The 16,764-nt window shown below is 40.7% G+C and overlaps 1 protein-coding gene across 1 annotated transcript in view; it reads left to right on the top strand.

Moving 5' to 3' along the window:
- The window catches only part of SLIT2 (slit homolog 2 (Drosophila)), a 632,406-nt gene that overhangs the window by 523,200 nt on the left and 92,442 nt on the right, over positions 1-16,764 (top strand). Inside the window, exons 27-29 of the mRNA XM_006884512.1 lie at positions 11,133-11,257; positions 11,389-11,486; positions 13,157-13,296. Coding sequence (XP_006884574.1) covers positions 11,133-11,257; positions 11,389-11,486; positions 13,157-13,296 — 363 coding nt within the window. The remainder of the gene's footprint in view (positions 1-11,132; positions 11,258-11,388; positions 11,487-13,156; positions 13,297-16,764) is intronic.

Raw genomic sequence — 16,764 nt, 5'->3', positions numbered from 1 at the left:
AGGTATATTTAAATTTTTTAATCAGCTTTCCTCATTATTATACTAGTTTAATGTGTTATATTCATGAAAATTATGATGGTGTAATTGCTTTTGTCCCAGAATTAAAACTTATAAATATATCTTCTCAAATTGCATCGGAGGATGTATATTCTCTATATGAAGACAGGTTTGCATAGCTGTACTTAAACGGAAGTATTATTTCTACTCGCAAGAGCTGTGCTGTTATTTTAATTAATTACTTTATTCAATGAAAACTGTATCCTTTATTTTTCAGAATATTTATCTGATGGTATAATATCATCATTTGCATTACACCAGAAATACACTGGAGGAAAGTGGATTATAAAAGTAATTTTGTCTAATCCCCACATTGCAACATCCCCAAGCTGACAGCAGATGGTCGGGAGTTATCTGTAAGACTCCAAAATCATGCCCTTATATTTTAGAAGATAAATGAAGTTAGAGGGACCAAGGAATCTGCACAAACACTGAGATACTTGCCCTCTGAGAGTTGCTTTGATAAAATCAACATGGCAAGTAGGAAATGGTCCATTTTTAATATTTACCCTATTATTGCCCTGGGGTCAAGAAAATTTCGTTCTGCAAACAACTCATTTGTTCATGGAAATGAATGATAAGCTCTTTCGTTCATTCAGCCGACTTTGATTTCCTACTGTGTGCCAAGCACAGTTCTCAGGTGCCAACAACCAACAATACGAAGCTTCCCTTGTACGGATGAAAGAGCGAAAAGAATGTAGAGATTTCATGATAAAAACATGTGTCAGATGTTAACAACATAAACTCAAACCAAATAATTGTGAAATTGCAACTGCATCCGATCCAGGGTCTATTTGAAGATGCTTATAGAGAGTCAGGTAGACTGGAGAACTGAATGGAAAAGGAGGGCCAGCACTAAGCCACGCTTACTGCTATAGACTCAATTCTGAAAGGTCATCCTTTTATTAATGACCTTGGACTTTGTAACACACAAAGTCCAAAGTATGAGATAAAATCTTGCCTTTCCTGCTTCTCAGGAGCATCCTGGCAAAACTTTTTAAAGACAAATTGGTTTGTTCTTTTGTTCTGTGGTACAAGCAATTTTCTTTATCCATATTCTTATCCAACGGTATAATTTCTTCTTTAGTCTTCCTCTTTATTATGCAACTATTTTATGCAAACAAGATAATTGAACATACCATGGACCATGAACATACCATGAAGAGCAACGGTGTCATTCTAGGTACAAAGGTGCACCTAATCCAGGCCATGGTCCTCTCAATTACTTGTTATGCTTCAGAGAGTTGGACAGCGACTAAAAATGATAGAAGAAGAATCAATGCCTTTAAGTTGTAGTGCTAGATAAGAGTGTTGAACATACCATGAACCGCCAAGAAAACAAATTGATCTGTCTTGGAGAGGGTGAAACCAAGTCTCTCCTTGGAGGATAGGATTTTGAAGCTTGGCCTCACATACTTTGGGCACATGGCCAGGAGAGATCGATCCTTGGAGAAGGACATCATGCTCAGAAGGGTGGATGGACAGTACAGGAGAGGGTGACCCTGGATGAGATGTATTGATACAATAACTGGGGGGATGGGGATTGGTGTGTCAGAATTAGTGAGACTGGCTCAGGACAGGAAGGGTTCAAAGCTGCTGTACATATGGTCGCTGTACTTCGCAGGCAACTCAACAGCACATAACAACAACAACATACAGGTTTGAAGCAGGTGTGGCATCCACTTCCTAAACAACATGCCTCCAAAAACCCTATGAGCTTTGATAAATGTTGATATTTGTAGAGGGGCTTCAGACCTTTTATTCATAGGGTCACTATGAGTCATGCTGGCCTTGAAGGCAATCAAAAACAACAACAACACGGCTTAAATTTAGCATACATTAATTTCAAAGTACTGTGTTGACTTTTTTTTCTTTCTCTTTTAACACTTTACAGAAGTCTTTTATGGCTGATTTACTCAATGCAGTGTCTTTAGATTTCTTGACTCCTGTTCCATGGCTATTAATCTTGGTCCAAGTAAAATGAAATCCTTGATAACTTCAATATTTTCTTCATTTATCATGATGTGTACTGTTTCAGTTGCAAGGATTTTTGTTTTCTTTATATTGAAGTCTAATCCATACTGAAGACTAACATCTTTCATCTTAATCAATAAGTGTTTCAAGTGCTCTTTGATTTCTGCAAACCAGGTTGTGCCGTCTGCACGTTGCAGGTTGTCGATGAACCTTCCTATCATCCTGATGCCACATTCTCCTTAATATAGTTCCCCTGGTGGGCTTGATTTTAGTACATATTCTTAATAATCACAATGCATATAAATGATCTTATGAAACACAATGTGAATAAAGGAATCAGTGAAACAATGGACATTAATTAAACACGATGTATATGAATTTTGTGTGCAAACCAATAAATAAAAACAAGAAGTCCAGTGAAAAGATAAAACCCTAAACATTATTCATGATTTTAAACCATTCAATATTTCTTTGTTCTATTTAATCAACTTCGTCTTGATGTCTATCTATACAGTTCTTCATGAACATAATTGCTGTCATTTTCATTCTTTAATAGCTGTATTAAAGGTACAGATTTTTAAATGATCACTCAGTCAATGCCTTTTCAGCATCAAAAAACCCCAAGTGAAGCTCTTCCTTGTATGCTCTCCTTTCAGCCAAGGTCCATACGACAACAGTAGTACTCTTCACTCTATATTCTCTTCTGAATCCTGAATTACCAACAATTCCTTGTTGATGTATTTATGTCACTTTTTAAAATTGTGTGGTAAAATTTTCATTGCATATGATTCTAATTTTTCCAAGTATCCAAACTTCCACCGAAAATAAAATTATACCGGTGGCTTTCCCATTGCCAAATATGATTAATTCTATTCAGTTGAAATTATATTTTGTTTCTTTTCATCTTAGAGACTTGTAACCATTGTTCCTTCTTGTAAATGTTCTTTTCTTCTTTCTTCGTTCATTTGCTGACATTCTTTGATATTATTACATATGAGATTCGCTTTTCAATCATACTCAATTATCAGCTGATTGGAATTCATGGTTTCAAATCCGTAGCCTGTCCACAGGGAGTTGCACTGCTAATCCAAGGGCTGGAGTGTGAATCCACCAGTGGCTGCATCCGAGAAAGTTGCCCAGTCCACTCTGTGTGATTTATGGCCTCGGAAACCCACTGGAGGGTCAGCTGTTCGTCAGTTCTGCCTCGACAGAAGTGAGTTACTATCTGCTCACTTAGTGGACACTCTGCTCTTGAGAATTCACAGAAAGTTCAATCACATATCCCTGAATATGTAATCTCGTTTTTCACATGCTGTCACAACTGAATCATGACAAGTGCATGTATGTGTGTGCATCATGGTACATACATGCATTTGTAAACACATGCTAAAATGTATTGTGTATGTGTACCTGTGTTAGCGTGTGCTGCTGTGTGCGGTCTCATGGAGTCTGACTCCTGGTAACCCTTTATGACAGAACAGAGTGCCCATGAAGTTCCTAATCCGTTATCTTTATGAGGATAAATCCTTAGGTCTTTTCTCTAGAATGACTGCTGTGTGTTTGAACCGGTAGACTCATAATTAGAATCCAACACTTAGCCATCATAACAACAAGGTGCTCTGTGTGTGTGTGTGTGTGACAGAGGGAGAGAGAGAGAGAGAGAAAGTGTAAGGGGATTTTTTGGTTTCGTTTGTTTTTCTGAAATTCAGTCATTTTACTTGAATTTGCATCCCCAAAACACAGCTTTATGCCTGACACTAAAAGACCCTCAATAAATATTTGATGAACGAGTGGCTTGATCACGGAATGTTGTTAACAAATATGCCTTTGATGTAGATGCTTAAGAAATTCAGTAACTGAAAGCAAGTAGAACATAGAATTTTGGATTTTACACAAAAATTGTCTTACCGCTAATTACACCCAACATCAAATATCCCCTCCGTGTGTCGCGAGCTGCCTTTGATGTACCTCTGATTTCTGCACAAGAGCTGCGCTGGCAGATTTTGTTATTTGACTCATGCTTCCAAGGCTGTGAGAAGGAAGGCAGACTCTGAGACATAGTTAGAAATGTGTGCTGAAGCTTCTGGTAATAAATCACAGCAAGGTACAATTCTCAGTGGGTGGTGATACTGGTGTCAGGTGCACAGCTCAAGATTTGAGTCAAGTAAGCAAGTCTGCTACCAGCTTTAATGCATCTGAGTTCCAGTAGTCCTTCCACTAAAAATTTGTGGAACTGACACAGACAAACTGTTAACTATACCTTTTGCTTATTTTCTTTCTGAATTATTAAGTTAAACACACCTCCATCTGTAGAGTTAATGCCATAGGGCTCTGTCAAGTCATTGTTGTTGTTGTTGTGTGCCATGAAGTCATAACTGACCCATAGCTGTCCTTCCAGCAGCTTTTCAGAGGCAGTTAATCACACAGGAGTTTCCTGCCTCCTGCCAAGCAGCTTCTTACCACCAGGCCACCAAAGACCAAGTCCTAAACCAAAAAGTCTAACTTGACTGTGTTATTCTAATGACATTACTAAATATCTATAACCCCAAGCAAGGTTTGTTTCCCCCTTTGAAACACACACTTTTGAGGGCTAATGTGTTGACACTAATTTGCTCTTTTTTTGGACCCAGTTAATTTAGAAAGATAAAAGGTAGATGTTGTCTCAGGAAGCAAGCAACAATCAAACAACAAAAAGAACCTTCTTCATAGCAGATTTACATATCACTTTTGCAATAATTAATCACATGAAGTACAGGTATTCAGGGCAGCATCTGTCTGTTGAAATATGTCAGCTTCTATGCCGTCAGTTACTGGGCCCTTGTTTTTCCCAATTCTTTCAGAGCAGCTTGGACTTCTTCCTTTATCACCACAGGCTCTTGCTTATATGTTGTTTCACGAAAGACAAATTGCATTGGGCAAGACAGTTGTCAAGGACCTCTTCAAAGTACTGAAGAGCAATGACATGAGTCTGGAGACTAAGGTGTACCTGATCCTGGCCATATTCTTCACATTGCTTGCTAGGCATCAAAGAGCTGGGCAATGATTAGGGATGATAGAAAGAGAATTGATGCCTTTGAGCTGTGATGCTGGAGAAGAGTGTTGAATATATCATGCACTGCCAGAAGAATAAACAGGTTCATCCTAGAATGGGTGAGGCCAGGCTGCTCCTTGAAGGAAAGGATTCTGAGGCTTCGTCTTACATATTTTGGACATGTTGCAAGGAGGGACCAGTCCTTGGAGAGTGACACCATGTTTGGGAGGAGGGGAGAACAGAGACAGAGAGGAAGACCCACGATGAGATGGATTGATTCAGTGAATGGGGCAATGAGGATAGGTATGTCAGAGACAGTAAAGTTGACATAGAATAGAGAAGATTTCAAGACTATTGTACACAGGGTTGCACCTTGGGATTGTAGCATAGCTACCTTCCAGGAGGCGAGGCCACCAGGACTCCCTGCACAATGCTACATATGTTGATTTACTCTTAGAGAGTTCAGCTAACATTTACCACTTCATGATGTTAAAATATCTTCCCTTGACAATTTCTTACAGCTGGTGACTTAGAGATAAGGAGTTGCGCTGTCAATTCAGAAGTACATTGTTCAAATCCACCAGCTGCTCCGTGGGAAAAGGATGGACAGTCTCTTCCCATGTGATTTACTGCCTCTGAAAAGCTCCTGGAGGGTCAGATGTGAGTCGGTTCTGACTTGATGGTGCGCGACAACAGAAACAGGTTAAAGATGTCATACTCCAGACTCCTTGAGCAACAGTATATACTGGTTGGAAGGTGAACCACAAATTGGACACGGAGAAGAGACCCAGAAGATAAAAACCAAAAACCAAAACCCAACAACAGAAAACTCCTTGCTATTGAGTCAGAGTTTGCACCCTGGAGGAGATCACCCCTCTTCCTCCTGCAGAGACTCATGTGTTCAAAACCACCTAGACACTAGCCTTTCTGTTAGCACCACAACTTGCCACAGACTAGGTCTAAAAGGCAGTAATATAGATATATCTACATATCTGTATCTGCATCTATCTATCTATCTATCTATCTATCTATCTATCGAGAGAGAGAGATAGATAGAGAGAGATATAGATGCTAGAGATAGATAGAGAGAGAGAGACAGACAGACAGGCAGGCAGGTGAATGAGAGGTGAGTCAGAGACCAGGAAACAGTTTGAGATATTGGAACATGGCAGGGGCAATGAAGTAGAAACCAGGGTTAGAGAGATATGAAAATCACAATCCAAGGAGGGATTTTACTTACGTGAAATCAGCATCTAGGTAAAAAACTGGCAATGTGGAGGACTGTGCTGATAGTTGGAATCGATAGAACTTTGAAACATCTTTTGAATTCTCTCACCACTGAAACTCTCAATCAGTAGTTGTTGATGATGTTATGTGTCTTCAAGTCACCCTGTGTACAGCAGCTCTGAAGCCCACCCTGTCCTGAGCTAGTCCCACTGATTCCAACACACCTACTCCAATTACTCCAATTATTCTATCAGTCCATCTCATCCATGGTCTTTCTCTCCTACTCTACCCCTCCACCCTTCCAAGCATGATGTCCTTCTCCAAGGATTGGTCCCTTCTGGCCAAATGCCTAAAGTATGTGAGATAGGGCTTCAAAATCCTAGCCACCAAGAAGAGACTTGAATTCACCCTCTCCAAGACAGACTTCCTTGTCCTCGGTGGCCCATGCTATGTTCAAGACCACAACACAAAGGTGTTGATTCTTCTTCTGTCATCCTTAGTTATTGCCCAGCTCTCTAACGCATAGCAAGTAATAGCAAAGACCATAGCCTGGGTTAAGTGCACCTTAGTTTCTAGACTGGCATCATTGCTCTGGATATAGCAATGATCTTGGAAGAATTGACTTTAAAAGCACCTTGAAGAAAAAAGAGAAGGAAATAGAATGGCCACCATAGTAGTAGTTTCTGTGTTTCAAAACTGTTGCTATCCAGACAGTTGAATTTGCAGAGAAGCCTCCTGCTTGTGGGAGGGTGTGTAACTTGGGTTACTTGAGCCAAACTGATTCTGCAGAAAGGCTCTGGCATCTCCTTTCACAGACGAATAAGAAATTCCAGATACTGGAAGTAATTGTGCTTAATGATTTCTGTATTCTGTCAGTGGCATGGGGTCACTTGTGGAGACCCCTGTGTGCAGATTACCCTCCTCCTCTTCAAAACTGTGACCTTCTGAGAGAAGATACCTAAACCCAAGGAGCCAGCACCCGATAAACAAGGCAAGCTCAGGGCAACTTGTGCTTAGGAAGCTCTGGTGGCCGGGTGGTAAGGAGCTGTGCTCCTAACCCAAAATCACTTGGTTCGAATCCATCAGCTTTCCTGTGCACTTGAAGAACTTCTAAAATCCCATTGGAGGGTCACTTAGGAGTCAGCTCCAACTCCATGGTTCAAAACAACAATTTGTGCTTACTTACTGATCCGTGTTGAGCCATTTCACATAAAGTCACTTCACCAGCCCATTATCTGACTTCCTTGGTCCTCTGTTTCTCTTAGGGATCATTTTATTTTTTCCCCCACAAAGTACAGTGTGGATGTGAGAGAATTGCCAGTCATAACTAAAAGCAGAAGCTTTACAACTAGTTAAAAGAAAACTGAAATTATCAACTCTAGATATGTTGTTAAGTGCCATTGAGTTGGAATCAACTCATAGATGGCTTTCCAGAAGGTTCTCATGGGGGAGGGATTGTAAAAACAATGAAAGAATTTTTCTTTTACTTTTCAAAGAGAAGAATGTACTGGGGTGGGGAGGGGTGGGCAGGGAGAAAAGTGCAACAATGAATGAATAGGGGGAAAAAAAGAATTACCAACTAATATACTCATGTGATTTTGTTTCAAACTGATAATTCTATAACCTAGGGAATGAAGTTATATGCAACAATAACTGTTGGAGAAGATTTCTTAGTCTTTCTTGAATGTTTAAGCTATGCCCTCTAATTACATGCTCACTTATTTGCACAAAACAACAATCAATTAAAAAAGAGTGTTTATGTTAAAAATAAAAATTAAAAAAGAAATAACATGGCCAAAGACAGAGCGTCTAGCTAGTGGATTTGAACAGCCTGCCTTTGAATTGGTAGCACAACTACTTAACCAGTAGGCCAGCAGAGCTAAGGGAGCACAAACAGACCTGCCCTTACTTTGCGTGTTGCTATTCTGTCCCTGGCTGAGCCAGTTTTCTGATGTGCTCTGTGCGCCTTTGAACCGCTAGCCCTTTCCCTAACAGTTGTGAGCAGGACCATCTGTGCCCCTTGAGACTAATCATTTCTCTACTGCTCATTGCTGTCCAATCAGTTCTAATTCATAGCGACCCCGCAGGGCTGGAAATCCAAGGTGTCTGAGGCTGGAATTGGCTACAGGTGAAGACTGCCCATTTTCTCCTCTGAAGCCACTGGTGGATTGGAGCTGCTGGGGACATGCAGCCTTTGGTTTGGCTCTGCTCGCTGCAGAACTCATCACCATACCACTTGCACACACTCCTGGCTGTCCGGGCAGAAAGGACTCTTAGCTGGCCCTCCTGCATCCAGCAGGTGTCTGGTTACAGAGGAGAAGCTTGTCCATCTTTGTCCCCCAGCAGAACTGGTGGCTTCTAACTGCCAGAGAAGTACTACCTTGGGGTGAGCAGCACCATTCCCCAAAGAGGACACCACCACCATAACGAGACAGCAAGTTTGGTTCTGGAAAGACACAGGCAACTGGTGCTGCTGCTTGGTGGGTGCCGTTTAGCCAACTGTGACCCTTAGCAACTTTAAGAGCACCAGACCTGACCATTGTGCTCCGCTGCACCACCACAGCACCCTACAATCCATGCCCAAGCCCATCATGGTTGTCACCGCGTCAATCAGTCCTGTAAGGGTCTTCCTCTTTTCCTCTTAACCCTCCCCCAGTCTTTCCAGCATCATGCCTTTTGTCCAAGGACTGGGCTCTCCTGCCAACATGGCCAAAGTCTGAGAGCTGTTTTGCCATCCTTGCTTCTAAGGAACGCCCTGGTTCTGTTTCCTCCCAGACAGATCTCTTCTTTTGGGGCTCAGTGTGATGGTCCTCTTCTTCAACACCACAATTTAAAGGCATCAGCTCTTCTCTTGTCTTTATTAAGTGTCCAGCTTCCAGATGAATAGGAGGCAGCTGAAAAGACCATGCTTTAAGCTGACACCAGTGCTCTCTAGGACTTTGGAGAGACCCTTGATCAAACGAGGTTGATTGGCCTTTTGCAAATAAGTGATGATATTTCTTTATGTTTAATTAGGTTCTTCAAATGGTATGTTGAGTTTCTAAAGCAGTTTGTAGATGATTATCTGAGTATCAAACATAGTCTTTGAAAGATGTCACTTTGCATAGAATAAACGTCTAGATTGCCAACTCTGGACTCTTATTCAAACTGCAGTTGAAAGCCTAAAAATGGGCAAAAAAGACCTTTTCCTCAAGGCTTTGGGAAGTGGCCAGGTGGACATTGACAGTCCTTACATCTGCCGATGTACTGTTTTTCTGGCATATCTACATTCAGAGTGCTTCATCTGACGCCTTTTTGTCTGAGTTGAGAATCTTTATTCCTTCCAACCTAGCTAAGGGACCCACAAATAATGAGACATTTCCTTCTCTGTTGTTACCTTCAAGTGTTCTTGGACTTCAAACCAAACAATCCTATGTCTAGGAAAAAAGGGCAGCCCAAATGCTTCTTATAGACCAAGATGATGAAGCTTCCTCTCACATAATCTGGGCATGTGGTTAGGGGAGGAGTCAGCAGAGGAGGGGAAGACCCTTAACAATATGAATCATCACAGGGACTATAACAGTGAGCTCGATGTGGTAGAGGTGATTCAGACAGCACAGGACAGGACAGAGTTCAGCTTTCCCATTCAAAGATTTACTATGAGTCATAGTCAATTGATGACACCACCAGCAACAGTGTATGAACAGAAAGGCGTTCTGATGACTCAGTGGTAAGGAGTTGGGTTGCCAATCCAAAGGGACATGGTTGGAATCCAACCAGCTGAACCAGGGAGAAAGATGAGCCGTCTCCTTCTATACATTGTATAGCTTTTAAAACCCTCTGTAGGGTCAGCCACAATTTGGTTCTGACTCTGTGGTACATAACAATTACATGTGAGCCCAAGTGTGTGCAGGTATTTGGTTGAAAATAGCTGAGAAGTTAGAGAAATGCTGAAGAGAATTCTATACTATAAAATTGTCTTGGACTATTTTGCTGGAGATTATATGTGATGGAGCAGATACAGAGAATGATTGCTGCATGGCCCGATGAAAATGAAGAGGTTCAGAGAGAATGATAAAAGCAGAATCATAACATAGGTTCCTAGTATGACACAGTTGTGATTCCGTATGGAGAAGTGTAACTCTGCCATTGACCTCATTAGAGACAGTTTCCTAAAGGAAATTGAGTGACGTTTTCACAGACACTGTGAAAATGAGAAGCAGTGAGATTTAATTTTATTTAGTGCCATTTCCATATTACCAGCCTTTCATGCACTACTTTTGGGTAACCGGAAGACAATGGTTGCAGCTAAGTGTGCATTTAATATGTGGAAGCAGTAACAGGCATCTCCATGTCAGCAGGCTGAGGCTAAGGGCAGACCATGGTCCAGGAACACAGTCAGAAGGTTTTTCCACTGTTAGAGGATATGCCCTCTAACATTGACATTGAGAGCATTAACATCCAATGCTGCTGACTTTAGCTAGCAACCTTGACTCTTTCCAACATCAGAGAACCTCACAGACTTCCTTGTTTAATTTTTGAGTTGATAATTATTTTGATCACATCGTGGAGGAGAAGCTCCTATAGATCTATCACCAGTAAGTAAGTATAAAATGTCCTGTTTCTCAACGGAACATAATTTTTTTAATTATTATTATTTTGTGTGTGTGTGTACCGTCAAATCAGATCTGACTGGTACAGGAGGATATTGCTCCTCCTTCTCCGGTAGAGCATCTGATGGATTTGAACCGTGTACCACTGAGATTGCAGTGCAGCTTCTTGCCACTAGGCCATCAGAGCTCCCCTACACATAAATGTTGTTCAAGAAAGCATTGGTTTCTAATATTTTCCAACTTATTTTTAGGGCCAGTAGATGTTAATATTCTTGCCAAATGCAGTCCGTGTTTATCGAACCCATGTAAGAATCATGGTACCTGTAATGATGACCCAGTGGACTTCTATCGATGCACCTGTCCGTATGGTTTCAAGGTAAGCAGACACTGTTTGGGGGCCACCACTTTTAAACTGAACTTCTCTGCACGTTTTCATAGGTCTCTTGGGCTGACCGTACCAGACCTCTGTTATTTATCCTTCCTTGTACTTGACCATTGCTTCTCTAGGGCCAGGACTGTGATGTCCCCATCCATGTGTGTATCAGCAACCCATGCAAACATGGAGGAACTTGCCACTTAATAGAAGGAGAAAAAGATGGATTCAGGTAGGTTTCTGTCTTTCATCTTAATTATCTCCTTCTAAAGTTTTGAACTAGGAATTGCTAAGCAAATGAGCAATTTCTTTTTCAAGTTCTGAGGAATTTATTTCCAAAAGAACCTTTTCTTAAAATTAATTTTAATGAAAGTTTACAGAGACTTAGGGTTTCCATACATTCATTGTTGCACTTTTCTCCCTGTCTACCCCCTCCTCCCCTACCTCCCCAGTTCACTCTTCCCTTTGAAAAGTAAAAGAAATATTCTTCATTATTATACAGTCCTTCTCCCCCAAGTCCACTCCACTACGCAGCCTTCATTCTGGACTCCTGTCATGACAATAATACCTAATCACATACCCCTTTTAAACAGTTCTCGCCCACACCTGTTTCAATGCAGTATGCATTATTTATCCCCCTTTTCTCAGTCTTCCCTCAACGCAGATGTCAGTACCATTTTACAACAGTGCCACTATGCAATATTTGCAAAAGAACCTGTTAAAATTGATAAGAACAATATTATTGGTCCATCTTTGCGATATCGCAATGAAGAAGAAAAAAAAAAACCCTTGGGCACAGTGTAGTTTTATCAGCTAAGGATGCTTCAAAACAAGACGTGAAAGTGTATGTATGCATGTTGAGAAATCAAATCAGATTAGGAGAAGAGAAAGTACTGGCGTCATTGTGTTAATTAATAGTAGTCCTCTATTGCAAGTCAAATATTCACCTGTTGATTTGTATATCGCTATAATAGACAATAGGCAAATGATAACATATAGGTCCTTCTGAAAGAGAAAATTAATTATTCCTTTCCAGCCCACAGTCTGAATAGTCAAACATGCTGTGAACGTTTTCAGTCTGGACTTATTTAATCATACAATGCAACTACTCCAGATGCACATCATGAATTATGAAATAGAATTCTTTATTTAATGATAGTAATCATTTCATGTAACAAGGCTCATCCTCTACCGACGCTTGTTAGAAATGTCACTTTGTAGAAGAAATATATTTTGCTTCTGTGTTGCACTAAGAAATTATCTCTTTTTTTTTCCTTGACTTTAACCAAATATTATTCTGATAGTTATTCAAGAGTAAATGTGCAATGTTTTACGCCTGGGGGAAATTGTGTTCATTGAGACTTCATGATACCAGATATGTTCACGTTTTGAAATTACAAAGAAGACAAGATTTCTGTATCAGGGGTTGTTTTTTTTTTTTCCAGACTTAAAAGACCATGTAGGTAGAAGATATTTTAAAGTGTTAACGGGAACCGGTTTTTCATCATTTATGAGCAAAATGGCAAGAATTAATTTATTTGTGCTCAACTAGAGATTAAGGATTTGGGACCATAGAGTTAATTGCAGTTGTGTTTAGACTTTAAAATATATTGGATATATAAATCGTAAGATCATGAAGCCATTTACTATCTTGCAGCCAACCTATTTATTTCCCCGGAAATGGCTTCTGGTTTAGGAAAAATGACCTTAAATGCTTACAACATGTCATTTAAATGCATTTTAAAAAAATCAATTCCTTGTAGTTAAAAGCTCTGTAATTGATGAGCCTACTTAAGCTTTTTTTTTTTCTTTTCTTTTCTTTTTTCCTCCCAATCTATAAATGACTTCTCTTGAAAAATTCAGCAGGGGTATGATTTTGCTTTTCCATTCTGTGACTTGTAGGTGCGCTTGCGCTGAGGGCTTTGAAGGAGAGACCTGTGAGCTCAATATCGACGATTGCGAGGATAATGACTGTGAGAATAACTCGACGTGTGTCGATGGTGTCAATAACTACACGTGCCTTTGCCCGCAGGAGTACACAGGTAGGACCGCACAGGTATGGCGCGACGCTGTGGCCTCGGTCAGCAGCTATGTATGAAAGCATCATCGCCACTACATTGCCATGTGATTAGAGAGCCTTCCTATTAGCCAGGAACTGGTACGTGGGTGGGAACTCCGATGGAAATAACAGAGGGACTTAAAGATGATCTCAGTGAACCACATGCAGACCCCCAGTGAGCTAACTTAGGACAGAGCTGTCTATCTTAAAACCAGACTGTCCAGCACTGAGGCCATAGCGCTAAATCCTGGTTCCCAGAATCGAATGGAATTCTATGGAGAACATTTCATTTGTGCAAAGAGAGAGAGAGAGAGAGATACAGATACAGAGATAGATGATAGATAGATAGATAGATAGATAGATAGATAGATAGATAGAATTTTTTTTTATTTGATTGCCTTCAAGTCAAGCACCACCCACAGCAACCCTATGAACAAAAAGGCCTGTAGCCTTTCTAGAACTATCGACATTTATCAAAGTTCCTAGAATTTCTGGAGGCATGTTGTTTAGGGAGTAGATGCCACTCCTGGTTCCAAGGTAGAGAGAGAGAGAGAGAGAGAGAGAGTGTGTGTGTGTGTGTGTGTATTGTTAAGAGCCATCGAGGCCACTAGAACTCATAGCCATTCTATAAACAACAGATGTATCCCTGCCCTGTCCTGTGCCATCCTCACAATCTCTGCCGTAATCAAGCCCTTCGTTGCTCTACCTGTGTCAATCCATCTCGTTGAAGATTTTCTTCTCCTTTGTGAACCCTCTACATTTTCCAGCATGATGTGTTGTTTGTTTTTTGTGTTTTTTTCCCAAGGAGTGATGCAGCCTGTCAATACATGCTGGGGGGGGGGGGGGGGGGGGGGGGGGGGGGGGGGGGCGGAGGGAGAGAGAGAGAGAATGAGAATGAATGATACTATGCCTCATAGAGCAGTAGCTCTGAACCCTGCCCTATCCTGAGTCAGTCTCACTGTCTCCTTTACATCTACTCCCATTACCACAGTCGCTGAGTCAATCCATCTCATCCCAGGTCTTTGCACTGGTTACCTCAAATCCATGCCTCTCCGGAGGTTCAAGTCCACCAGCATTTCCCCAGGAAAGAACCATGAGTAATGTCTTCATACCTAGTTTACAGCCTCTGAAAAGCTGCTGCAGGGACTGCTATGAGTCTGTTCTGACTCAGCCGCAGTGATGCCCTGAGATATATTTCTATGTATGTGTTTTCTATAGTTTTGTGTTTTGTGGATTTTTTTTTCTGACTCGCTTCAGCCCTTTATACAGTATTTAAAACAGTATGAGACACCAAAAACACATTGACTAGTTCTAAGCCAGTTCCATTTATCTCAGGCAAATATTCTAATTTTTATAATTTCTTTTGCTTCCTGAGAGAAAACCCTTGAAATTCCCTAAATAGCAGCGCTACCTTTGACTACTTCAAACCCTCGGGCTGACAGGTCCTGATTTGTGTACTTGGATACCTGCCTCAAGAATTACCAGGTCACCTCGTACCTGCTGAGCTCAGTGAGGGGTGATGGCTCAGTCAGTGGTTACTAGATTAGACCAACCTATAATTGATCATTCTATTCTGTTCCTTCTTGCTTTCTTGTCATTTGCCAATGTTGAGCCAACTTGTTATTGTTTGGTTTTTGTTGAGTTGGGTTATTTTGGTTTTTGTTTGTTTTCTTGTTTTTGTTGTGTTTTGTTTTGTTTAGAAACAGTATGGTCTCTCTAAATACACACAAAATTAACCCTGTTTTCACTCCTCCCTGGTGTTTTGGAAACATAGTGAATTTGGTGTTAGACAGCTAACTTAAAAGTCTGCAGTTAGAATTCACCAGATGTCCATGGAATTGCTATCTTAGAGACCCAAGAAAGGGTCACTGGGAGTCTGAATCAGCTCACCTGCAGGGGATGCGGGCGCATGCACACACACACACACACACACACGATGTGTTTACATAAGGAAAATATACTATGCACTCAACTGTTTTGCCTGCTTGCTTCTTCACTCAAAATTAAACGTTAATAAGAAAATATTGAGCACTTCAGATAGTCTTCGGAGAAAATCACCTGTTCCTTTTCTTTTTCTCCCTTTGAATGACAAATATTATAAAACCATGTCTACAGTTCTTTCTTTCTTTGTAAATTACCATTTAGAGAAAATTATTTTAAAAACTTTTTGTGGCTAGAAATTAGAAATGTCACCATTATCACATTTTCTTTCATGAATCATTTACTTTCAAAGGGTATAGGAAAACAAAACGTGCACATTTTATTTCTAACAAGAATGAAGTTGATTCTCTTCTTCTTTTCCAAGTGACCATTTTCATTTTGCTGAGCATTTTTCATTCATTACATGTACTGCCACGTAATTGAACACATAGTTAAGAACAACAAGAGGGTGAAATCATGGAGAGGGTCGAGGTTAACACCGCTAAACGTGGAAGATAAAAACACATCTGTGCAATTAACTTTCAGTGGATTCAAAGTCATTGAAATGTAAATTTTTATGTTATATCCAAACAGCATTTTAGGAATGGAAAAAGTGTCATCTAGAATAATGGGGTCCTGTTTTGACACCTGGGATCTTTTGAGTGCTTCAAAATATTCTATGTGTAGTGTATCGTTATTGTTGTTGTTGTTATAATTATTATTTTTAAATCAGTGAAGTACCTCATATCACATAAAGTGTTGTCACATGAGGCTTCCAGTACACTTTTGTCAGATATATGCCTTAGAAGGCTTTGTGAGAAATAATTGGAACATGTGTTAGTGTCAAGCTCATTGTCATCAAGTCAAAGCCAACTTATAAGTGACCCCCCCCACCCCAGGGCTTTCTGAGACTGTCAGTGGCAAAGGAAATTATTGATCTTTCTCCCTTGAAGCAACTGGTGCACTCACACTGGCAGAAAGGCGCCCCCTTTGGGTTTAGCCGGACAATACTCTGGAATGTGAAAAGCGAGTTGTATCCACTTTCCACCCATTTTAAAGAAGTGTTATTTAACCTCGACATGCACATTATAGGATACTCATCATTAGCCTGTCTGTCCAAATGTGAAGCCCTTGAATTATCTAAGAATCTGTGTTTCATTGTTGTTGTTATGTGCCGTCGAGTTGTCTCCGACTCACGGCGACCCTATGTACAAAAGATCTGAACCCTGCTTTATCCTGAGCCAACCTCATTGTGTCTGCCACACCCCCCCTCCACTGCCCCAGTCACTGAGCCAATCCACCTCATCCAGAGTCTTCTTCTCTTGCGCTGTCCCTCCACCCTTCCAAGCATAAAGTCCCTCTCCAAGGACTGGTTCCTCCTTGCAACATCGTTCCGTTAGATGGACTGAATTAGAGTTGTCTGGGAAGTCCAGAGTTTGCATTAAAACATGTTACCTAGCATTTTCCTAGACAGATACAATAGTTCTCTTTTCCTTCATTGTCCTGATCATTACAGAAAGGGTTTTTTTTT

Source organism: Elephantulus edwardii, unplaced genomic scaffold (genome assembly GCF_000299155.1).
Source record: "Elephantulus edwardii isolate Elephantulus edwardi_28Jun2011 unplaced genomic scaffold, EleEdw1.0 scaffold00035, whole genome shotgun sequence".
Taxonomy (NCBI): Eukaryota; Metazoa; Chordata; class Mammalia; order Macroscelidea; family Macroscelididae; genus Elephantulus; species Elephantulus edwardii.
This window is presented reverse-complemented; position numbering and strand designations above follow the sequence as displayed.